This window comes from Rousettus aegyptiacus, unplaced genomic scaffold, assembly GCF_014176215.1.
Source record: "Rousettus aegyptiacus isolate mRouAeg1 unplaced genomic scaffold, mRouAeg1.p scaffold_m13_p_5, whole genome shotgun sequence".
Classification (NCBI taxonomy): Eukaryota; Metazoa; Chordata; class Mammalia; order Chiroptera; family Pteropodidae; genus Rousettus; species Rousettus aegyptiacus.
In genome coordinates this window covers 59,877,969-59,904,211 of record NW_023416308.1, presented here as the reverse complement: position 1 = coordinate 59,904,211, position 26,243 = coordinate 59,877,969, and the positions used below count along the sequence as shown (strand labels likewise).

At 34.5% G+C, this 26,243-nt stretch overlaps 2 protein-coding genes and 1 pseudogene across 8 annotated transcripts in view; 2 read left to right on the top strand and 1 right to left on the bottom strand.

Moving 5' to 3' along the window:
• The window catches only part of CEP57 (centrosomal protein 57), a 40,225-nt gene extending 28,795 nt beyond the window's left edge, over positions 1 to 11,430 (top strand). The window contains exons 7-11 of one of the 2 annotated variants that reach the window (XM_016159939.2): positions 788 to 895; positions 1,428 to 1,505; positions 7,008 to 7,246; positions 7,754 to 7,898; positions 9,665 to 11,430. In XM_016159939.2, the coding sequence (XP_016015425.1) occupies positions 788 to 895; positions 1,428 to 1,505; positions 7,008 to 7,246; positions 7,754 to 7,898; positions 9,665 to 9,898 (804 nt within the window). In that variant the 3' untranslated portion in view covers positions 9,899 to 11,430. The remainder of the gene's footprint in view (positions 1 to 787; positions 896 to 1,427; positions 1,506 to 7,007; positions 7,247 to 7,753; positions 7,899 to 9,664) is intronic. The other variant, XM_016159942.2, reaches the window with a different exon arrangement.
• On the top strand, positions 7,949 to 8,055 carry LOC118603653 (annotated as a pseudogene).
• Positions 11,431 to 16,414: 4,984 nt separating the features above from the next.
• The window catches only part of MTMR2 (myotubularin related protein 2), a 99,178-nt gene continuing 89,349 nt past the window's right edge, over positions 16,415 to 26,243 (bottom strand). For 5 of the 6 annotated variants that reach the window (XM_016159933.2, XM_036220234.1, XM_016159935.2 and 2 more), the window contains 4 exons: positions 23,243 to 23,335; positions 20,423 to 20,536; positions 18,470 to 18,646; positions 16,416 to 17,800 (listed from right to left, as the gene is read on the bottom strand). In XM_016159933.2, the coding sequence (XP_016015419.2) occupies positions 17,639 to 17,800; positions 18,470 to 18,646; positions 20,423 to 20,536; positions 23,243 to 23,335 (546 nt within the window). In that variant the 3' untranslated portion in view covers positions 16,416 to 17,638. Of the gene's footprint in view, positions 17,801 to 18,469; positions 18,647 to 20,422; positions 20,537 to 23,242; positions 23,336 to 26,243 lie in introns of all 6 variants that reach the window. The other variant, XM_016159934.2, reaches the window with a different exon arrangement.

Here is a 26,243-nt window from a genome sequence, read left to right as displayed (position 1 = left end):
TTTAGAGAGCAGCCAGACACTCTTTCTATCATAATCTCCAGTCCATTTTGATAATATAGGCAAGTTTGAAAACCACTCTTGTAAGTGTGTGTGTGTGTGTGTGTGTGTATGTGTGTGTGTGTGTGTGTGTGTGTGTTTTTAAAGGAAAGTTGAAAGTTGGCTTAGGGAAAACATCAGCCCTTATTTGAAATCTTTAGTAATTGCTTGTAGACTATCTACCATATAATATGATAAGAAATTATTTGTAAACTAATGTAGTTACGAAACTTCTAGAGAAAGGGACTTGATAACATCTGTTGACATACCTTCCAATTCTTTTGGACATAAATTTCCAGTTTTCTTTTCTCATACCGTAAGTATATAAGTTTTTTAAAGAGGAAGAAAATGTATTTTGCTCTCTAGCTACTTTGGGTCTGGCACTGTTGTTGATTCTGTGGGTGAAAAGAAAAAAATACTGAAACATCAGTTTTCAGTTAAAGTGCATTTAACTCATTAGCTCTAATTTGTGGAACAACTACAATAATGGAGCTAAAGAGTTCTAGGCTAAGGAAAGACATATTACAACACAGCACTTCAAGATAAAATGAAAGACTGGGATCAATTTAAAATATTTGACAAATGTTGACAGATTGGTTTAAGACATAGTTACACAACTATGATGTGTTTTTTGGTCAAATACTACTGTAGGCTTTTATAGGCTTTTACATGGCCAATCTCAAATTTGAATCATAGCTGTTATAGCTTTTATTTCTATAGCATTAACTTTAGGCTGTCATATTTTTTCTAGTTGCAGACTGGTCTAGAAACAAATAGACTTATCTTTGAAAATAAGGCAATACCTTGTGTTCCCAGTGCAAAAAGAATTAAAAAAAAGAAGTCGAAACCACCAGAAAAGGTATGAAAACCAGTAGAGTGCTGATTAGCACTGGGCGTAATTTATGTGAAAACAGTGGTAAACCATGTGATATTACAATTTTGGATTAGTAAATATGTTTCATTCTCAGTTTCTTTATTGGAAAATAGGGATAAGTAATACCTACTTTAAAATTTTTACTCTGATATAATTGTATGAAAGCATTTTAGAACTATAAAACACTGCACAAATATTAGTTGTTATTTCGGTATTGCGTTAATTACCTTTATTCTTAAAATGTTTTTATACACACACACACACACACACACACACACACACACACACACACACACACAATTTCTCTAGACCGTAACTGCTGTTTTGTCAGGTACCATTTTTTTCTTTCCTAGGCGAGGACATATGTTGACAAATATTATTAGGTGCTCTAGACCATAATGCCAGTATAGATAAGGCACGTAATAGCCTAGCACTAAGCTGAAGTTTCAGGTTAGTCATGTACAGTTAGCTTTTATTGTCATGTGAATAAAATTGTTTTCTTTTCCTTTCCATTCAGAAAGGTTCTAGGAACTATTTTGCTACACAGCCACATTATAGATTGTGCTTGGGTGATATGCCATTTGTAGCTGGAAAGGTGAGTTGGTTGAACTCTGGATTTTTTTCTACAACATAGATCTTTGAATTAAATCCACCATCTGCCTGTATGCCTGTAAATGATAGAAACATTTTTCTGCTCCTTTACCAGTGTGGGTCATAATCTTGTGACAATGAAATGGAGGAAGGTTTTATGGGATTGGAGCAGGGGAGAGAGACTAGGAGAACACTTTAAAGCAGATAAAGTACTTTTAGATGGGAAGATAAGAAAGACCCTAGTTTAGAGACTATGTGGTTGCAAATAAGTGTCAAGGAAGTAGGAAATAATATATTTGTAACACTGAAATATTAGTATCAGCCCTGTTGATTTATGTTTAAATATAGATATTTAAATAAAAATAAATCACGTTCTTTTTAGTCCTACATCTTTATTACTAATAGGATTCATTCTCTGAGGAGCAGTCGTACATAGACTTGTTTTTTTAATGCTTAAATGTAGAGGTGATTAATTTGGTCAAATATCATTAATTAGTAATTTCAAATAAGTTCTTAGTACTCTGTTAGTTTTTACCACTTTTTGATTAACTGTGTTGCTAGCTTTTTTCACGTATAGGTACCTTGAAGACCCAACTAGATGTGAGTTTGAGAGGCTTGGAGAGTACATTTTATTTGTCATATTTATTAACTTATGTATTCAGTTTGAATCTAAGAGTAAATCCTCAGTGAAAGCTTGAGGAATGAACTTTTCTACTTGCTCTTTGTAGATGTGACAGGAACAAATCACTTGGAAAAAAGATCGCCCTTTCCTCTCTGCTCTTTTTACCCTAAATTTACCTTCTTGTTGGATTGCAGACTGTCTTTGACCTATGTTATTTTCTTTATCTCTTACTTCTATCAGGCTTCTTTTGTTTCACCATAGAATCTTTGAGTTTGGTTAGAAATTGAAGTTCTTAAGGGATGACCAGCTGCATCACAGTCACTAAGTATGCATTTGAAAAAGCAGATTATGAAGCCCAACCACACAGTCCAAAATCAGAATTTTCTGAGTGTGGGATCTAGAAAGTATTTTTAACTGTTCCCTGCCAGCCTAATGTTCAGTTCTGTTTGGAACCCATTTAATACACTTCCCTGTCCAATGTTTTTATTATGTAAACATCCAGAATAATGGTTGTATACTCTGTTCAGATACATCTACTGATGAGACACCGTTCCCATCTCATTTCTAAACAGCTTTATTTGAAAGTTCTTGAGTTGAAATTTGTCACTTTATAAATTCTACTTACTGGTCTTTTTTCCTACTTTTAAGATTCACATGGAACATACAAATGAGCCCTTGACTACCGTGAAATATTAAAACTTTTGAACATAGCTTTATCTTTTTCTCATTTTATTATGTCCTAGGTTATAAATACAACCTTTCCTTCAGCTATTCATCTTAAGATATGTTTTATGAGCTTCTTTACTGCCTCATCACTCTCTTCCTTCCTAAATTGAATATAGCCCTCTAAATGTGGCGTGACTAGCACAGACTAGAGTCTTCATCATGATCTGGATATTCAACCTAGATTAACTCAGCCTCACATCACACTGGTGATGTGAAAGCCATACCGTCCCTTTCACTCATTGATTCTGGAGCCAACCGAAGTTACAGGTCTTTTACTGAGTTTTTGCATCAGCCTCTGTGGGTTCTATACTTGTGGAATTGTTTTTGTTGTTGTTGTTGTTGTTGTTGTTGTTTTTTTTTAATACAGAATTTTCAATCGAGTGAAGCTCTATAGGAATAGATTCACCCAATCCCACATTAGATTAGAATTACATTTTCCATTATATTTCTGTTATCTCCAAATTTACTTGCCTATCGTTGGTAATTCTGACTGAAGTCCTAAATGCAAAGGTTAAATAGGACAAGTTCAAAGACAGGGCTTTTCAACCTGAGATCCCCTTTTGAAGTTGAGAATGTGCTGTCATCTAGCTAAGTGTTTCTCAAACTATTGTGAAAGACTGGTTTTTATTTCTCATTATTTGTTGCGATAGACCAATACATTTGTAAACTGCAACAAAAATGAATAACTAGAAAAATGAAATTAAAGACATAAATACAAGTCTCAATTTATTATTAGTTTAAGACATAAAATTACATTAATAAATACACTCAGGAATATAATAGGAAAAAGAATTTAAAAACTATATGCTGTTTATTGAAAGAGTATGTATAGTCAGTTAATATAATGTCAAATATTACAAGTTATGAGCAATAAACAAATACCATATCAATATTTAAAGTTGTTAATGAGACAGATGAATTTGGTTCTTGATAATCAAGTTTGCATTGATGAAAGCATACTTGCAGGAAGTATGTATATTTAAACCATTTAATTGTAGTTAGATTATCTTGATAAATACAGAGACTAACTTTTTTACTTTGAAATGATTATAGGTTCATAGGATGCTGTGTTATGCAAAAATAATACAGAGAGGTCCTTTGTACTCCTCACCCAGTTTACCCCAATAGTAACATAGTACCTAACTATAGTGTGGTATCAAAACCAGGAGATTAACATCGGTGCAATCCACAGACCTCATTCACATTTCTCTAGCTTTACATGTACTCCTGTGTGTGCATGCACTCATACTTGAATGTGTGCAGTTCCAAGTCAGTGTAGTTTTAGCACAGATTTGTGTAACCACTACCACACCATATCTACAATTTTGCCTTTGCAAAAATGTTATAAAATGGAAACATGCAGTATGTGACCCAATGAGACTGACTTTTTCCCTCAGCATAACTGCCTTGAAATCATCATTATGTGTATTCATAGTTCTTTTGATGACCAATATTTCACGGTGCAGATGTACCTCAGTTCATTCACCCATTGAAGGGCATTTAAGTTGTTTCCAGTGTTGGGCATTTACAAATAAAACCAGTATGAACATTCATGTACAGGTTTTGTTTGGTCATATGTTTTCTTTTCTCTGGGATAAATATCCAGGAGTTCGTTTGCTGGATTGTATGGTAAGAGTTATGTTTAGTTTTTAAAGAAAACTATTAAAATATTTTTGATTGGCTGTACCCTTTTACATTCCCAGTAACAGTGTATGAGAGGTGCAAATTTTCCACATTCTCACCAGCACTTAGTATTGTCACTTTTTATTTTAGCTGTTCTGATTAGTATGTTGTGATATCTTCACCGCGGTTTTAATTTATATTACCCTAATGTCTAATATTTGAACTTTTCATGTGATTATTTGCTATCCATATATCCTCTAATGACATGTCTATATATTTTGCTTTTCTCACAGATAGGTTTTGAGAGTTCTTTATATATTTTAGATACAGGGCATATATCAGATAGGCGGTTTGCAGGTATATTCTCCCAGTCTGTGGCTTTTTTTCATCCTCTTAAACTCGTCCACATAGCAGAAGCTTTTTATTAGAACAAACTCTAGTTAATTGATAGTTTCATTTTATTGGATCATGCTTTTGGAGTCATGTGTAAGGACTCTTTGCCTAGACCTATGTTGTATAGATTTTCACTTATTTTTATCTGTTTTGTAGTTGTATATTTTACATTTAAATCTGTGATCCCCTTGAAATAATTTTTGTGTGTAGTATGAGGCTTATTAGGTCAATTCATTTATCGTTCCATTGATTTATGTGTTTACTTCTTTGCTAATATCACACTGCCTTGATTACTGTGCTATATACAGAAAGTTTTAAACATCAGGGAGAGTGATTCTTCCTATTTTATTATTCTTTTTCCAGATTGTTTTAGCTTTTCTAGTTCCTTTGCCTTTCCATGTGAATTTTAGAATAAACTTGTCTTTATTTACCAAAAAAAAAAAAAAAAAAAAAAATCTTGCTGGGATTTTCATAGGAATCATATTACACTTATGGGTCAATTTGGGAAAAATTGATATCCTTGTTGAGTCTTCTAGCCCCAGCCCATGTGTATGGTACCTCTCTCATTTATTTAGAAATTGACTTTTTTTATGTTTTATGGTTTTCAACGTATTAGTCCCATATCCGTTGTATAAGATTTATACTCAAATATTTGATTGAAAATTGTATTTAGTTTTAATTTCCATTTCTATATGATCATACATCACTTATTAGTCATAGGAATTATTTTTTGGATTGCTTAAGACTTTCTTTGTAGAAAAGCATGGCATCAGAAATGGGGACAGTTTAAGAGTGATGAGAGTGGACATCCTTGCCTTTTTTCTAATCTTAAGGGGAAGACATTCAGTCTTTCATCAATAAGTATATTATGTGTAGGTTGTCAATGCTCTTTATCAACTTGAGGAAATTTCTGTTTCTACTTTGCTGAATATTAATGCCCTGAATGGATGTTTGATTTTTTCAGATGCTTTTCTTCATCAAATGATAAACGATTTTTTTACTCTAGTGATATGCTGGATTACATTGATTGATTTTCAAATACTGAATTAGGCTGGCATTGCTGGAATAAACCCCATGTGAATGTGGTATATACTTCTTGGTATATATTGTTGGAATCAATTTACTACCTAATAATAGAAACTAGGATAAAAAAGAGCATCCATATAGCTTAGCATAGTGATTTCCAAACCTGGCTGATCAGAATCAACTTGGCAACCTTTAAATTACACATTTCTAACCCCTCACCCTACACTGATTGAGTTTGGCTTGCTACCTAGGAATCATCATTTTAAATATGTTGTCTGGATTATCCTTATGGAACCATTAGCCCAGCCAGCTGTGAATTGAAATAGTACTTTGAGATTATTTAGTTTCTCAAACATTTTGATAGGGCTGCCAGCTTTTTTTCTGTTGTTTACGTGACAAACATGAACTAAGTGCTTCGTGCTATTCGATAGAGAAATGAATGCTATAACAGTCCGGACGTACCATATACTGTTTAATAGGTGAAACTGACACGTAAGCACAATTAAAATATATTGTGATAGAGATAAATGCCATAGGTGATCTGAGAATGCAAACTAATTACCTGTAAATTTTAGGGAGTCTTTAAAAATTACATATTTGAACTGGGTTTTAAAGGATGGCATTAAAGTCATCATGCAAAAGAAAATGGCACGTGCAAATGTAGTTTATTCAAGTAATGAAAAGAAATTAAGAGAATGGGACATGAAACCAGGGAGTATAAATTGCAGTTCAGTGATACAGGGCCTTATTTTCTATGCTGAGGAGTTGGAATCAGTGGGCTTAACATTAGAGATTTTCATAGAGAACAACATGATTGGAATATTCAAGGAGAACTGATAGCTCTGTGGAGTTAGAAACTGAGGTTGGGAGCAGACAGACCACTTAGGACGTTCTTCCATGGCTATTCGAGGCAGGTGCATAAACCAAGTGAATGACGGTAGGGTAAAGTATAAAAGATGAGTTGGAGATATTTCAGATGTTAAATCCATGGGAATTGATAGTGTTTTACCCTGGACTTATATTAGGCTTTTTTTTTTTTTTAAACCCAGGATAGGGAGTAAAAAGAACACAGATTTAGAGGATGAGGCTTCAATAACTTCTCTCATTTTTCTTCAGTCCACCAGTCCCAGCCATGCTGTGGTAGCCAATGTTCAGCATGTCTTGCATCTAATGAAGCAACACAGTAAAGTCTTGTGCAACGATCGAGTAGTCAACAGTGTTCCTTTGGCAAAGCAGGTATCGTCACGAAGTGGTAAAAGCAAGAAGTCAGAAACGCCTACCTCCTCTAGCAGCATTAATGAAGAGCTGTCAGAAGTCTTACAGACTTTACAAGATGAATTTGGACAAATGAGCTTGTGAGTTTTTTTTTGTTTTTGTTTTCTTTTTTGTTTTTTGTTTTTCGTTTTTTTTTTTAATTACATGTAGTTGTAAAATCTTATTTTAACTCCTTGTTGACTTTACTAACCTTTATTTAACAAAGATTTGTTGAGCACAATCCTTGTACCAACTACTGAGCAAGTTACAGCACTTTAACAAATACAACTATTATGGGTTAAATCTCTCCCTTTCTAATACTGTTAAATGTTTTGAAGACTAAGTATTACACTTATGTTTCATTTCCTTGTTTGGAAGCTTTTCTAGACTTTCCTTTTGACATGTGTAATACTCTTATGGGAGAGGTGAAGATATAAATAATAAACTATTTGAAGTTAAGAACTCTATTTGCCTTTAGACTTTTAAACTGCCACTGATAATTTGAAAATTTTTGCTCTTAATTCACAGAGCAGTGGTCTCATGGGACATATGGGCCTAACCATGAAACATAGGAAGCCTAACCAAGCCTTACTTTTGTTTTTTTATAGTGATCACCAACAACTTACAAAACTAATCCAAGAATCACCAACTGTCGAACTGAAAGACAACTTAGAGTGTGAGCTGGAGGCATTAGTGGGAAGAATGGAGGCAAAAGCCAATCAAATAACTAAAGTTCGAAAATATCAAGCCCAGGTAATTCAATTTTCCTTCACTCCTTCCTAATGATTAAAGAACAAGAGCAAGTCTACGGCCATGCTACCCTGAACACCTGATCTCAGAAGCTAAGCAGGGTCGGGCCTGGTTAGTACTTGGATGGGAGACCACTTAGGAAGACCAGGTGCTGTTGGCATAAAAAATAAAAAAAATAAGGGATTGTAAACTGACAAGGTCCTTGCAGTCCATGAGGTCAACCAAGGATTGCCTCACCTTAAAAAACAAACAAACAAACAGAACATCATCAACAACAACAAAAAAACCTTTTCTTCATATATATTAATGTAAGTGTATCATAGGGAGCTATAGAAAAAGTCTGTCTTGATTATAGACACTTGTTCAGTTTATTATTAAGAATTGGTAGTAAGTGGACTAGGAAAGAAGACGCTGTTTTGTAGTCTCAGAATAGATTTTATCATCTAAGATACATCTTTCAAATACTGAATATATTTAATATTCTTTATATGAAAAACTTTTAACTTGTGATAAATTTAAATGGTTTTAAGTCTTTTTAAGAGCCCTTAAAACTTCTCACTTCTAAAGGAGTAAGTCAGTTATAAAACTGGAAAATCTTTAGTTATATTTACTAATTATATTAAGTTAATAAAACAACCATTTATCTGGTATCTAAGTGCAGTGGGAAGCCACACTCCAGGTAACCCTGGAGGAAAACATGATCATTCATGTATTTAAGAGATTCCAGCTAGGTCTTCTAAGCTTAACCTCTATCAGAAGTCATTAGTGATTGCAGTTGGGGAGAAGTAGACAGAGTTGAGGTGTGTTTTGGAAGTAAAAATACCAGGGCTACTTGCTGCTGGATCTCATGTGGAGGGAGATGAAGGGTAACCACTGCCTGAAATGGAGAAGATGGAGCCGAACAGATTTGGCTGATAGTAATTGGTTGCTATGTAATAGGCATAATGCAGAGTGCTGTGAACATGTCATCTTACTTAATTTTCATGGAAGGCTTGCGAGGTACATATGTTATTTTATACATGAGAAGAAAACTAGAGCTAAGTTTCCTGGGAGGTAGGCACATCCTGAAGTGAAATTAAGTTATTTATCCAAAGACATACTAAGCTTATAGTTTGTTTTCAAAAAAAAAATACAAGCAAATGATTCCTGTAGGAGTAGTGGTCAAATTTGTTTCGTGTACTTTGGACTTTGTTCTCTAATGGAACACCAACATGCCTGCAGCAATTTATTTTAGCCAGCAACTAAAGTAAAAATAAAGCACCCCTATTTGAAATTATTCGAATAACAGTGAAATAATAAAATAACAATCATTTTCGGAGTGTTACTTCCACTACATCTCTTCATCCATCTGCAACGTGCTTGTTTGCCTGCTCAGACTACTTTCTAGAATGCCTTCTTTCTCCTCTCCTTCATGTACTGATGTCCTTCCTATCCTTCTTTTCCCATGTCAGACTCTTTTGCCTCCTCTGTGAGACCTCCCCGCGAGCCCCTTTGCCTTTCACTCACCTGGTTTGCACTTTAGCAGCACTGCTTTAACTTCTGATACAGTATCAGAATTGATGTCTTTACTCTTATTTACCTGTTTGTATGTCACTGTATATTTTAAGCACTAAGCATTAAATGATTAGTACAGTAGATTTTTGAAATCTTTACAAGAGCGAACAGAACATATTATTTGCCTTTCAGTGTGAGAGTTTAAAGTACTGGTTGTCAACAGAGAATGTTTTCATTAAATTCTCCTTTTTCCTTGCCTTGGTTATTTGGTATAGCTGGAGAAACAGAAAACAGAGAAGCAGAAGAGAGAATTAAAAACCACCAGAAAGACTCTTGAGGAAGAAGGAAACAGCAGCAGCCGTTCTTCTGGAATCACAGGGACCACAAATAAGAAAGACTTTGCCAAACCCAGACCTGGAGAGAAAAGCAGGAAAAATCTTCAGTTATTGAAGGACATGCAGACCATACAGAGTTCATTACAAAGCAATAATTTGTGTTGGGATTACTGACTGGCACCAGGTTATAAATTTTATTCAGATAATTTGTACCTCATCAATCAGATGTTGATAATTTACTTTCCAGGTCTCATACTCTTATTTTGGAATTAATAGGTGTTAAGGGGCCCAAGCTTCATTACACAGGCTTGTGTTATGCATCACGACTAAATGTTAAACCACCTAAATGGAAATCAGGGGAGTTTTGAAGGCTAACAAGCCACATATACTCTTTCTTTGAGATGAATTTTATGTACTTAAATATTGTGCTTTGTAAACAAATTGCCAATTTTTTTTACTTGTGGGTGTGGTTTTTTTTTAAAAAATAGTGCTTTATATATTTAAGTAAAATTAGGTTTAAATTATCAAAATATGAGGCTGTTCCACAGGCAGTGCTTGCTTGAAAAGTCTCATTTTTAAATCTTCCCCTGGCATGAACTGCCCATTTCTCCTCTCCAGTACAACCATTAAATATACTTTGTTTTGACTTTCAATGGAGGTATTGTATGTTTAAATATTTATACACATTTAAGAGGATTGTTTTGCTTTTTGACATTTCAAACATTGCTCAGTATTAAGTACACTTGTATTGATTTTTAATCCACTGATAAAGTTTTTTAAAAGACCCAAGCATTCACTTTAAATCAGTTAACTGTAAAGATGATAAAAGCATAAGTATAACATTGTTAATGAAGTAAATGAGGTTTTGGAATGAAGAGAGAAGGGGAGGTGTAAAGCATATCCATTTGTTTTTAAATAGTACGTGTCTGTAATCATGCTGTTCAGTTCAAGGCATTAAGGGTTTTAATCTTAACTCTAAGAAGAACCCCTTGGATATTTACTTTTATTGGTATACAGTATGTGTGCAATATTAACTGTACACATGCAGTTGTCATTGTTGATAATGTAAATCATAATTTTGAATAGATCAAGACATGTTAACTTTTTATAAATTTGCCACTCAAGTCAATAAAGCAGCTTTTTTAAAGGAAACACTGAAATTTTCCTTAACAGCCTGTTAACAAAGGCTTTATTTGTTGTAAACTTTCCCCCAAAAAAGTGCGTTTTTAAATAAGATATTAGCATATTATGAGAAACAATAATATATGGTATTTAGTATATAATTTGCCTTTCTCGTGCTTACAAAGAAATTAAGCCCAAGAATGAATTAGCTCAAAGCATATGATAAGATACTCTTTAAGAGTACTAAAGAAACACATTTAACCACAAGTTCTAGGATTTTGTCTACATAACCAGTGTGAATTATAGTGGCTGAGCACTTAGCTTATTAGGCTTCTTACTGAATTATTTTTCTATAGAGTTCTTATTTTAGGATATTTAGATTTGGGGATATTTGTGAATCTCCTGAAATTGGATGTAAACCTTAGCTTGTATGTGCAATTTTCTGATGAGCAAGTTTGTCTCTTTACTGAATTCACAATGGTGAGTCCCTAGACCCAAGGAATTGCTGCTCTGTGACATGGAAAATATTTCTTGTGTCTCAACCATCTTTTCAGCTATTAAAACTTTTGTTATCTCTGTTTGAATTTCAGGTCATTAAATTGTATAACCCTCACTTGCATTGTAGTGGCTCCAAGTCCTAATTAGAAGAGTGGTATAATGTTGGTAAAACCTACCCCATTCCTCAGCTAGGAGTCAAACTGAAAATCCATTCCAGCTTTTGATACCCTCAGGTGAGAACTGAAAATAAGAAAATACTGCTTCATCTTCTTTATCTGAGAGTTTACAGCAGAGGATTATGTTGTCATCAATCCAGTTCCACTGTATGATGAGAGCTTCATAGCAATGCATTTCAAATACAAGAATCTCCTGTGTGTAAGATGCCAGTATGGATACCAAGCTGAGTAAGAAAGGTATGCTTACAGGTAGACATCTGAAGTGTTCATTTCAATACTGTTTGGTGAATACAGTGGTGATAGCATGTGCACGCTATTCTGGGAGCACAGAGGAAGGTGGGGCATGGTAAAAAAAAGATACTGACGAATCAGGAAAAACTTCTGAGGAGGAAATGATGCCTAAAGGCTAGAGAACAGGAATTGGTCACAAGGGTGAACAGTTCCAGGTCAACAAGATAGAATGAACAAAAGCATAGAGGCAGGAATCTGCAGTTTACATGGGAGAGCTGTGACCAGTTGAGTAGTACTGGTAAGTAAAAGTTGAGGTATTCAGTTAATAAAAGGGTAAGCGGACACATCCCAGGACGCTCCTAAGGAGCTGCAACTTAACCATCTAGATCTCTAAATTTTATGTCACTGATCTTAAAGGAAAAACACCTGTACAACCAATATTTTTAAACATTTATAAAGTTATAAAACAAATGTCAATATCTCTCTGGGAAAATGTCTATTATAAATTCTTTTACCCTTTTAAAAATCAGTTTGGGGTTTTTTTTTTTTTTTAAGTTGGATGAGCTCTTTGTGTATTTCAGATGTTAACCCCTTATCCAATTTGTGGTTTTCAAAAATTTTTTTTCTGTAATTTGTCTTTTCATTTTGTTGTTTCTTTTGCTGTATAGCATCTTTTGAGTTTCCTGTTTTGGAAATTGATTGCTGAGTCTACCTTTTTACTCATTATTCGTCTTCAGATTTTTTCTTTTTTTTTTAGGTGAGGTAACCCTTGGGTGACCTCACAGATTGCAAGGACCTTGTCAGTTTAAAATCCCTTATTTTTTACATCTACAGTACCTGTCTTCGTAGGTGGTCTCCCATCCAAGTACTAACCAGGCCCGACCCTGCTTAGCTTTCGAGATCAGACGGGATCAGGCTTGTTCATGTTCAGATTCTCTATTTCTTCCTGATTCAGTTTTAGCTTTTGTTTCTAGAAATGTATCCGTTTCTTCTAGGTTATATAATTTGTTGGCACATAATTGTTCATAGTACTATCTTATGATCCTACATATTTCTGTATCTGCTATTAGTCTCCTCTTTCTTAACATATATGTTAAGAAATCAGATCTCAAATAAACAACCTAATTTTATACTTTAAAGAACTACAAAAAAAAAAAAAGCCCAAAGTTAGCAAAAGGAGGTAGATAAAGATTAGACTGGAAATAAATGAAATAGAAACCAGAAAAACAATGGAAAGAACTACGAGGTGGTTCTCTGAAAAGTAAAACTGACAAACCTTTAGCTAGACTAAGACAAATGATAAAATTCAAGCTTTTGAGTGAAAATTAGATTTTAAGAACTGCTTTCCCTCATCCCTCAAGATTTGATATGTTGTATTTGTTTTTATTGAGGTAATTTTTAAAAATTTGCTTTCTGATTTTTTTCTTGGACCTATTGGTTTTATAGCAACATGTTTAGTATCCACGTATTTGTAGATCTCACTTTCCTCTTGTTGATTTCTAGTTTCATACCATTGTGGTCAGAAAGATAGTTGGTATGATTTTCTTAAATTTGCTTAGATTTGTTTTGTGTCCTGTCATGAATTATCTTAGAGAATGTCCCATGTGCACTTGAGAAGAATGTATATTCTGCTGCTGTTAGATAGAATATTTTGTGTAAGCCTGCAAAGTCCATTTATTCTAATATGTTTCAATTCCAGCATTTTCTTGCATATTTTCTATCTGGGTGATCTTTCCCTTGGTGATAGCAAGATATCAAAAGTGTCCTACTATAAATATATTTTTGTTTCTCCCTTAAGATATGTTATTTGCTTAACATGTTATGGTGTTCAGGTGTTGAGGGTATATTTGATTGTTTTATCTTGATGTATTGACCCCTTTATTGTTATATAATTTTCTTTGTATAATTTACTATTTTTGGCTTGAAGTCTGTTTTGACTTCAAGTATGGCTATGCTTGCTTTCTTTTGGTTTCCACTTGCTTGAAATATCACCTTCCTCTTCTTCACTTTGAGCCCATTTGTCTTTAGAGCTGAAATGAGTCTCTTATAGGCACAGTATAGTTGAGTCTTGTGTTTTTTTTATCCACCCATGCACTCTGTGCCTTTTGATTGGTGAGTTCAGTCCATTTACATTTAGAGTGATTATTGATATATAAAGGTTTACTACTGCCATTTCATATTTTGCCTTCTGGTTATTTTGTTTCACCGTTTTTGTTTTCATCTACTTTTTAAGTTGGCAGTTTTCCATGTTTCATATGTCTGCTCCACTTTTGCTCTGTGCTCACCGCAGTTTACATAAAATATCTAATAGTTAAAATAGTCCATTTTATGCTTACAGCAATTTATTTTCATTTACCTTTAAAGATTCTATCCTTTTACTCCTTCCCTTTGGTATTTTTGATGTCATCGATTATCTTCTGGTTCTATGAATTTGTTAGCAAATTGTAGTACCTATAGTTACTTTTAAGGCTCTTTGCCTTTATGTTATAATTGTTTACTGTAAGAGTTAGTTTTCAAATTCTGTTTATCACCTTAGTAAGTTTTGTGCACTTTGGTCTTTTCATTTCAGCTTGAAGACCTTTCAGCATTTCTTATAAGGCAGGTTTAATGGTAGTGAACCCTTTCACTTTTTTTCTGGGAAAACCTTTATTTCTCCTACATATCCGAAGGATAACTTTGCCAGAGAGTATTCTTGGCTAGCAATTTTAATCTTTTAATACTTTGAATATGTCATTCCATTCTCCTGGTCTGTAGGGTTTCTGTTGAGAAATCTGCCGATAGCCTACTGGGAGTTCTTTTGTAGGTACTATCTTTTATTCCCTGGTTGTCTTTAAAATTCATCGTTGACTTCTGACAACTTCATTATAGGATCTATATGGATTGAGACACTAAGGTGTTAGGTTAGCTTCTTGCACTAGTATGTCCATTTGCTTCCCCAGGTTTGAGAAGTTCTCAGCTATTTAAATGCTCTGCTGCTTTCTCTCTCCACTTTCTGGTATACCAATAATCCAATGTTGGCTTTTCTAATGGAGTCACGATTCTTGTGGGGTTTCTTCCTTTTAGATATTTTAGTTCTAGTTCTATATCCTTTTTCACCTGAATAATTTCTAAATTCCTCTCCTACAGCTTGCTTATTCTCTCTTCCATCTGGTCTGCTCTATTTACAGTGCTCTCTAATGCATTCTTCATCTCATTTATTGAGTTTATCAGCTCTAGATTTTGTTTGGTTTCCTTTAGAATTTCATTATCTTTGGTATAGTACTCCTTCCGTTCATTAATTTTATTCCTGAGTTCATTAAATTGCCTTTGCGAGATTTCTTGTAGCTTGTTGAGTTTCATAAGAGCTATTTTGAATTCATCGGTTGGACTGCAATATTCTGTCTGGGTTAGTTGCTGGAGAATTTTCTTTCTGTGATACTATATTACTGTGACTTTTCATAGTGTTTGATGAAATGTGCCTCTGCTTCCACCTCTGAGGTAGTGAACATCTTTCCTATTTAGGTAAGACTTTGTTTACTTTTATTCTAACAGTTCAACAGATTGGCCATTACAAGTCTTTTGTTTTCCAGAAGGTAATGCTATAACATGTGTTTTGGTTTCTCTTACTGGAGCTGACTTGCTGCTAAAATTGGGAATGTGTTCATAAAAAAGGTGGCTTTAAAAAAAAAGATTGGCAGCAGAATGAGAGGAAATGTGTGCTTGGTAGTACCAGGTGCCCACCTCCCATTAGGGGGACCCTAGTGCGGACAGCAGGTAACGTGTTCCCTCGGTTCCCTTTGCCTTATTTTCCTTTCCCTCCCCCTCGTCAAAGAGGTCTAAGAAATCTGGGCATTGCTGAAGAGAGTAATGGGACCTTCCAGCTATATCCAGTTCACTTACCCTTTCACTTTGTACCTCCCCTAAGGGGTCTGCCACGCTGCGGTGCCACTGAGCACCACAACTCTCTTGGCTCCATAGCTGCATCCTAGGTCCAACTCACTCACTTTCGGATGCAGTGACAGGTGATCACTTGAATGTCCTGGTATGCAGTACAGAGGTACTTTTGTTCAGTTATAGATATCCAATTAGTTGTAAGTGGGAGAGCAGAGAGAAAAGGAACGACGCACTGTCCTGATGCTGGCATCACCACCAATGGATTATTGTAAATGTATTCCACTTTGGAGACCCCTGCAGAAGGTGAAGCCACTGGAAGGATGTGAAAAGAGATGTGATTTGTGCTTAGACTGCCCTGGCTTTTGAATGGAATTTAAAGTGGATGTGAGGGTTGGTGTTCAGACTAGAAGTTTTAAATGATCTCTGCAGTCATCTACATTCTTTTATGTAGTATCAGACCAAGAGGATAATGGTAGATTGTATTTATAAAATATCTGGGATAGAAAACTTAGCTTAATGATAGACTGGCCACTTAAATACTATAATAAATTTTCTTATAACAAATTTCACGTGGTAACCAAATCATTTTGGTACCAACTTTGCATAGACTAAGAGAAGCAGGGCTAAGTTTCAGACTTATAACAAGTGAAAAAATACTATATTTTTGATTACTGTTTATGTATTAGAGGGAAAATAGGTGCAAACTTAACATTTCCGGTTGGAGCAGATGCTGAGATACCCTTTCCTTAGTTAATATAGCTTAGGACAAAGTCAAAGTCAAAGTTTAAAAGTCAGTTGAAATTTTCTTTTAATCAAAGACTCATGGGATAAGAAGCTCCTTTGTTACAGTACATAATATATGGCTCTTACAGAGTAAAACAGACACCAGGGAGTCAATAGTTATACCAGCAATGACCTCTTACTGCAGCAGGTGAACAGTGAAGCAGGATTTCCTTTACTGGCTTTGAGATTGTAGTACATTTTTACATGCAATAAGTTCTTTGGTAAACTTTATCGTTCAGTGGAATTACAGAATTTGCAAAGGAGAGTAGCAGTAAAATATTTCCTGTAAAATTTGAGTATAGTGCCTCTCATCATAAGCAATTTATACAGACTTCAGGAAAAAAGTCAACCCTGGTAAACTTTTTAAAATATTGCCTCAAAACGTGCCAATTCTGTGTTTAGACACACCAACAAATCTAAGTAGGGTAGATAATGAGTTTGTAAAATATGTTTCATGTTGTTTCTAGTAATTAGACAAATGAAAACTAATCTGAAAGACTTCTTTGAAATCTTGGGCAGCTACTCCTTTCTCCTCTCCCTCCTCCCCCCAAGCACATCTATAAGGCATCATTTTGGACAGCTATCTAATCATACATCTTAAATAAGTACATAAATAATAACAATTTTCAACTACTGCACCATAATCTACTCAAGATTTTGACTTATCATATATAAAGAATGTGGCTGTTGAAAGGTGATCTAAGTAAATCACCACAAAAGAAAAACCCATCATGGGGAAAGGAGTATCAAATGATTTTGATCTATCATGACACTGAGGCCAAATATGTGTAATGCCACAGAATTTCAGTGTTGGTTTGGTTTGAAACTCATGCTCTTCCCTCTGTACAATGGGCTCTCTTCCACCAAGAGGTATATTTTTGGGGTAGTTTGTGTTTTGATTTTACCAGACACCAAAATTTCTAAGCATTTTCCTTTTGAATTCAGGAACTTATTCCCACTGTGAATGCAAGACGGAAGCATTTCAATATTCTCTGGGTGACTGACTTGTAAGATTAGTGTTATAATGATGCAGTTACACGTGGGGTTATTTCACTTAGGCCACCTATACTCCCAGAGTTCTAAACTCATTCTAGAGAGATTGTAAAATAAATAAAGTGACTAAATTTCTCTCATAGATGGGTTCTAAATTCGGAATACTTTCTACTCATAAAGCTGCCATTGTTTTTAAGGGTTCATGGCGATGATAGCCCCCATCTAACAAACAGTCCTTTCACACGACAGTTTGGACAGGAGTGACACACTGTGCAGGAGAACTGGCCCTCTCTGAGGATGAGGTTGATCGGTTGGAAATCTCTCTCTGTAGTTCCTCTACTTTTTTCTGAAGCTCTGCTCGTTTAGCAAGAAGTTCTTTATATCTGTTGTGAATGGGCTCCTACAAGAGCAAAACACCATAAAATTATTCCAACTAGGCAATTCTAAACAAACCCAAAGTCAAATCATTCTGGTACATAGTTCTTTCTCTAAATGTGACAATGTGCGTTTCTTTGTAACACATCAGTGAAAATTAATTTCAGGGGTTCTATTAACAACATTCATTGCTCTTTCACAGGCTCTCCTAGTGCCCCCAGGTATTTCCATAAACTATCCTGAAACTGACACTTTTCCAAATATAAATATTTAAGGAACAAGACAATCTAAAAACCAATACTCAAAGATTTCCTATCATTCAGTTGTAGATTTTGTCTTTTAAACAGTTCTAAGTAGTAAATATTCCATATTTCAAAATGGACCAGAATTTGTTAGGTTTTAAACTAAAGGTATTTTCTCCAACCTATGAAAATGAGACCTCTAGAAGTTTTCTAGTCCAACACCCTCATTTTATAGAGAAGGGAAGAAAAGACTAAACAAGTGATTTGTCCAAAGTCAGGATAAGAACCAAGTATATTGATTTACCCCCACATAGTACTTTTTTTTAACTATTAACAAGGGAAAGTTTTAAATATGCACAGATAATTTTTCTAGGTGCTTTAAAGCTGACAAATGTAATTTATATACTTGCATGAATTAAAAACTCCCACTGTATATTGTATAGCGCATATACCTGTGGTTTCATTCGTGGATTCCACCTTACGTAATACCCCACCCAGAGCTCTAGGTGGCGCATGCTGGCTACTGGATAAAGTACATGATTGGAATAGCTCCCATAGAGAGGATTAGTGAATTCTTCCAACTGGCTATTTATGTAAGACCACAGTGACACAGTCCTTTTAGGAAGATTCTGTAAGAAGGAAAAATAGGTAAAGGTTCTCCATCATTTAAGCTATTTATACTTCAGATGAAAGTTGTAAAAAGGTACATTGTGATCATTATAATCTCTTCAGAGGGAGATAACTTCAGTAATAAATCCCACTTATATTAAAATCAGAGCATACTGGAAAACAGTGCAGTTCCTCAAAAAGTTAAGCACAGTGTTACCATACCAGCAATTCCTCTCTTAGGTATATATAACCAAGAGAACTGAAAGCGCATATAAAAACTTGTACACAGATGTTAAAAGCAGCATTACTTACAACAGCTAAGAAGTAGGAACAACCAAAAAGTCCATCAAATGATAAATGGATAAAATAGTTTATCTATAAAATGGAATATTCAGCCATAAAAAGGAATGAACTATTGATATGTGCTATAAATTGAACCTTGAAAACATGTTAAGTGAAAGAAGCCAGACACTAGGGCCAAATCTTAAATGATTCCATTTATATGAAATGTCCAAAACAGACAAATCAATAGAGATAGTGCTTGCCAGGCCCTGGAAAGAAAGAAGGATGGGAAGAAACTACTACTAACAGGTACAGGTTTCACTGTTCTGAGAGTGGTTGTATAACTCTGTAGATATATTAAAAACTACTAAATTATATATTTTAAAAGGGTTAATTTTATGGAATGCAAATTATACCTCGCTAAAAATGTTTAAATCAAGATATGGTAAATCCTATGCAAGGCTCTCAAAAATGAAAGTACCTAACATTCAAGCAATTCTTGAGTGCTACTATGCATGGAAATATTTAGTGTGTGCCAGATATTGCAGAAATGATGGTGAATTTAATAATTTAATATCTGCCTTTGAGGAACTTACAGTCTAAGGAAGCACTTACTAAACGACAGCAATTGTAGTGTTTTGCATGGCTTACTGTATTTAATCCTCACTACAGTAAGTACTATCATCTGATTTACAGAAGCAGAAATTAACTCGCCCAAGGTCACACAGTAAGTGACAGATCCAAAGTTTGAACCCATGCAGCCTGGCTCCACAGCAAGCACTCTTTGCTACTCTGCTTTATAGGAAAGCATGGATAAACTAAATTATAACCATATTTTTTAGAATGAAAATTGATTCAGAAGAAGATAACAGTCAAAATGATTAATAATTTCACACAAAGGATAGTTGCATTTTGAGGAAAACAGAAGTAAAACTTGAATGTAATCCTTACATGGTTTTTTCGAAATAAACTATCCACTTAACAGTGGTATTTCTGGAGAACTGGGGTAACAAACTTTAACTTTCTACATAGTATATTTTTAGTGTCTGAATTTTTACAGCCTTTTCCAATTTAAAAAAAAAAAAACCTAAAATGGCTCATGTACACAGAATATATTTTGGAATTGGAGCTGTCCGTCCATTCAAATATATATTTTTTTACTAATTATATTTTTCAGCACCTGCTTTGAAGGGTTTCCATCCTGCGAGGAATAACAGGTATACTGACGCTCCTAAACACGCATAACTTCAGTCTATCTTTAGCAGATACTACTTCCCACCCATAAACTCACCTGATAGCTAGCTGGTATCTTCAGCCTTGTGGCAGGTATTTAAAAATAGATCAGGTTCAGACGTATAGAAAGAAGTAATTACATTACAGCATATAAAATAAAATACAGCCAAAGAAATTATGCGAAAGAACGACTGTTCAGTTGAAATCCATCACAAAATGAAGTTTAGTAAAGTACGTATTGGGGACAGATGCGTGGAGAGGGCAGGGGACTCGTATTTTACCTCTTTTCCTCTCTGCTGTTCACTGTTACAGAGGAATGTTCCAAATAAACAGCTATATAGGTGATCCAAAATGGTAATGAGAAAATATTCATTGAACTCAAATGCTGTAGGAAACTGCAAATCAAACACCACAAACATAAAATTAAGACTTTTTTCAACCATACTCATCCCTGTTTATGGGTAGATCCTTTGGAATACTTCTTAAAATTAGGCTAAACAATATTCAAAACTATATATTTCTAAATCATTATGGCATTTTCTGTTTGGTTTTCTGTTCAAAGATCATTTTACCAGTTTTCCTTTTCAAACTCTTAAGCAGCAAGAGTTTGAATGGTCTGACCTTGGTATTTCTGTATACCCTGCCTGTTAGCCCTAAACTCTCCAGGTGATGAATTTTGACTTGGGCAATTATGGCAACTCCAGTCTTTCTCAGCCAAAAATGACCAACCATAAACAACATAGTTAAGATTTTTAAGTTTTCAACAACATAATTTTATTTTTAGGAAACACACACACACCCCCACACCCACCCAGCATGAACTGCAAGAAAAAGGGAGAGGGCTGAAAACAACTTTACCTTGAAATTCCCTAAATTTTAAGAAGTGATAAGGTAATGTAGCAAATTTCTCAAACAATGAATAACTGCCATGCCTTGGATAATTTTTGTGGCTGTGTAGTTCAATGAAGCAGGTGAGCAACCAAATGCCAACAAAAAGCCAATTAATTGTAAGAAACTTTGTCAAATCCCTTTTATTCATTCACAAAATAAGTCCCATCTCCCGTATTGTTACATACTCTTAACAGCCTTATTTATTAACCAACCATGAATGCACCATGCCTCATTAAACAGCAATCCAAAAGAGCTGAGCCTGTGATTAGTTTTTCATCATCCTGGCAAAACAGCTCAGTTATGTGAAGGCAACTTAATCAGTGGGCATGTCCTCACAACAAAACTAAAATAGCAGACCATTAACTACTGGTATTGCTTTTAAAATCTGAAGCACCCTTCATCAACTGCTTTCTGATTTCAGGAGGGAGGGGATGAGGATGAGGGTAGGAGAAGAGGAATCTGGCTAATTGCAACCTAATTAGTCCAATTTTAGCAAATGTGCTATTTAAGTCTCTGCACAAACATTCAATTATTTATAAAATTGATGACTGTCAATAAACAATGTGACTAACATATTCTATGTTCGGCAAGAAAATATACAGAAAAACAACTAGCTGTCTAAAATAAAGACATCACTATAATGTATTTTAAGTCCTAAGAAACATAAGACTAAATGGATTTTCTATTTAGTAACAAGCTCAAAACTGGAGTTAAACTGCTTTTAGAAATGTAGCATATAAAAAGTTAACACAATTACTAAGGAATAAGTGTATCATATACTCTGTTATGCAAACAACTAGTAAATGTGATTGATTTTTTTCTAACAAATATACCAGAACTAATACATTCACATATGTTGCCCCCTTCAAGGTATTCCCCCTGAAAAGCAGTAGCCATAACTATCAATCATGCTATGGTTTCAAACAACTTTTCTAGTCTTTTAGATAGGGCATACTGGATTTTTGCCAATCGTCAAATGTTATTTAAAAATAGAATATGATAATGGTCAAAAGTGGGTCCTATTGTTTTGGGTCAAATACCTAAAAAAGGAACTGGTGATAATTTGCATAGCTAATATACTACCTCAAAGGCAATTCCGAAGGAAAAAATCAAACCAACTCCAAGTAGTAGTAAACATTAAAATATATATATAGCATCTCTCCGACCCCCAACAAACCAAGGGCCTAATATATAAAAAAAAAAACTGTATATACATTTGTAGCATATGTATGAAAATACCAGCCTCATCATACTGTAGTTATATCGACTACAATGCTTCATTTAACCCAGCAGGTTTCAAAACAATCTACCCAAACTGAAATGCATATGGGGGAAAAACAAACTATCCAAAATACAGTATAATTGATACATTTCAGCTGAAGATCACCATTTGTTTTCGTTCAATAAATTAAACAGTATTTCTCAAAGCTAAAATGTGACCCTAAAGTGAAGCAAAGCCAACAGTTGCCCTGCCTTATAGTCACGTGGCAGGCAGCATGACTGAAAACAAATCTGGCCTCAGTTGTTCCAGATCTGATAAACCCTTGGGTAAATAAATGACATACCAATGAGCTATACCCAACTTTTGGATTTTAGGATGATTTTTCTTGATTTAACTGTTTTTAAGACACCAACCCCTTGCCTAGTCACATGATCCCATAATAAGAAACCAGGTGTTTTTCATTCTCTGGCATCAGTCCAGAAGACTAAATCCATTTACATTAATATTTCATATCAGTTTTTTAAGAAATTTGGTAAGAAGATCTAAAAAACACAGTCTCTTCATACTTAAGGGAGGGTGGGTAAGAGAACTGAACCTATTACATATCCCATTTTTTCATTAAATTACTTAAAATGGGATTTTATTTTGCTTGAGTTACCTTGCCTATTTCTTCATTTCTTTACCCTTTTCAGCAATATCCAGATTAGCTGGGTGAATACATAGCTATTATTTAACTACTTGTCCAAAACAACGGAGGAAATCTGTTGGATTATTATCAGTGTTCACTGAAATGCTAAGGGAATCAAATTGTCAGGTGTTTAACATTAGTCCTTTAGTTTATTTCATAATGTGATAATTAGGTAATAGTTCTATTACCTAAAACCTTATAAGAATTTTACATGAAATGTATGCTAAATCAGTGACCAAAATCCCAACTCTGACAGGATGTGGCTTAAAAGAGAGATGCAGGAATAGATATATAAATTACCTGTTTTGTCATTTGCCAGACACAGTCAATAAACTGAAGAAAAACAGGAGATCTGTCTGCATCTGCATGGTTCTTATCTCCATGGCCAAGTCTCTGAAGCAAAGAAGGGGAAATAATAGATAAGCTTTAGAGGAGTTTTCATTTTTTAATGGAAATAATTTTATCTTCCAATAAAATATTTGTTCATTATGTTTAAAAAAAAATCAGAAAATCTTTTTAAAAGAGCAAAGAAAGCAGAATCACCCATACTCCACCTATGAAATTTCTATTAACATTTTGATGCACAAGCTGCCAAATTATTTTTTAACATGAGATGCTTGTAATAGGAATTACAACTTTGTTTGATAAATGAAACCCATATCCTAAAAGGTTAATAATGGAAGACAGGAGCAGTCAGACCTCCAGAGCCCACATTTTTCTCCTGGAAAGCTCATATTCCCCTGAATGTTAAATTTTACTCATACAACATCCTCAGGAAGCACCCTTCTCCTTTAACATCTTGGTCAGTACATGAAGGGGACCTGTTACATCTCAGCTTCAGTCTGTCTTTATCAAGAAGAATCACATTAGCACAAACCTTTGTAAACCTTAAAAAAAAAAAAAAATGCTTGACTTCTGCCCTCCAAGCATGCACTCACCCAGTTTTTTCTCAGTTTTTTCCTCCTCTGAGGACCTTTGCCCCAGATAACCGAAACAGACGCCCTATTCGGTACCCTAAAACAGTGATTCTAAACATCCAGGCCATAGACTTGGTGGGGGAGGAGGGCTGTGAGGTCAAAACTATTTTCATAATGTTAAAATAGTATTTGCCTTTTTCAGTGCATTGCCATTTGCACTAATGGTGCAGAAGTGATGAAGGATAAACTTTTGGTACCTTAGGAGAAATAATCAAGGCACTAGAATCAAACTGCAATTAGTAGTTATAGTCTGCCCTGCCACACACTCACAGTTAAATGAAACAAAGCAGAAAAAAGCCAATCTCTCTCAAGCCAGTTTCCTTGATGAGGCAGTAAAAATTATTAACTTTATTAAACATCTCCCCTTGAGTACAATTTTTAAATATTATGTATAACAAAATGGAAAATACACATAATGTACTCCTGCTGCAAACTTAAGTAGGATGGTACTTTTTTGTGGAACATCATTTTGACTTAAAAGAATAACGGATATGCAAACTATGGTTATTAAGACTTGACAATCTTGCAGACATTTTTTTTTTAAATGTACAAAGTGATTGTATCACTTAAAGGAAAACAATGGATAATATTCATTGCCAATGATAAAATTCAAGCTTTTGAGTGAAAATTAGATTTTGGAAAACTTTTATCTGCCACATAAGCTTGATAATATTTAAAGACTTTTCTGATAAAATTAGTGGTGATATTAACAAATGTGCTTTTATAATATTATCTAATGAAATATATTAACATTGGAAGAGGTATAAAACTCAACCAGCCAGTATTTTCCAGATAACCAATAACTGATGTTACAAAATCACGCATAGGTAAGAGATCTATTCAAAGTAGAAGACAGACCAATGGAATTTAATGGAACAAACAATGAAAAACTCACTGATTTAGTTCTAGATTGCACATTACAATTAACCTCTAAGAAACTACCATTTGTCAAGTTTTGGCATAATATTGAAGAAATATACCCATAATTTCCTGAAAAAGCTATTAAAATACTCTTTGCTTTTCAACTAATATATTTGTGCATGGTCAGATTTTCCTCGTATACTTTAACCAACAGAACATATTGCAACAGATTTAATGAAGAAGTAGATATGAAATTCAGCTTATATTAAGCCAGATATTAAAGAAATGCACCCCCCAAATGTAGACCAATGCCACTCTTCTCATGAAAACTTTTTGTTTTAGAAAATACGGTTTTCTTTAAAATGTTATTTATATTATACAATAACAGTACTATGGTCTGAATGTTCGTGTCTCCCCCCACCCCTTTCAAAATTCCTATGTTGAACTCCTAATGTGATGGTATAAGGAGGAAGAGTCTTTGGGAGCTACCAAGATCATGAGGGTGGAACCTCATGAATGGGGTTTGTGCTCTTATCAAGAGAGACCCCGCAGAGCTCCCTAGCCCCCTTCCACCAAATGAAGACAGTGAGAAGTCAGCAGTCTACAACCCAGAAGAGGGCCTTCGCGAAAACCTAACCATGCTGGCACCTTATTAACCTTGGACTTCCAGGCTTCAAAACTGTGAGAAATAAATTTCTGTTCTTTTATAAGCCACTCATTCTATGGTATTAGAGCAGCCCAAATGGACTAAGAAAAATAGATTTATTTTAATTAATACTTTAAAATGTTTTCATTTTAATTTCTAATGATACATATTGATAGATATAAACCATGTAAACAAAGTTCTTTGCAATCAAAATAATTGTCAAAAATGGAAATAAATCCTGAAATCAAAAAGTTTGAGAATCATTATCCTACATTAATCATATGAGCATATCCTCTTGACCAGATGTCTTTAATTGACAAATTCTGCTTTCGTATAACTAAGGGTAAAAAAAAATGGAGTAGGTAACCAGAATTAGCAACTTAGGAATCCATAGCATCTTTAAACAGTCTGAAATGTTTATTATTTTGATCACATTTATATGAACATGTTGCAGCTTTGGCTAAATCTTCATCCTTTGAAGTAAGAGTTTGGGCTTTTTTTTTAACAGTTTTTTCATGATAAATACATTTTATAGAGAATTGAAAAATGTGAGCCATCTGAATAGATACTCCAGATGCCCACTTTTATTTAACAGTTCAAGTTCAAAAGCAGAGACAACCTTTAAATGTCTGTTTCTTTCAAATTATTTATAAGTACTACTCACATACCCTGGTAACTACTGGATAGTAAAGGTTAACATTAAAGACAGCATCTAGGCAAACATCTTTCAGAACATTTTTCAGCTAATCTAGGAACCACACTCTCAGTGGCTTCAAGGGCTTTCACACCCCATCTCCCCACTCCTATCCCTCCCTCG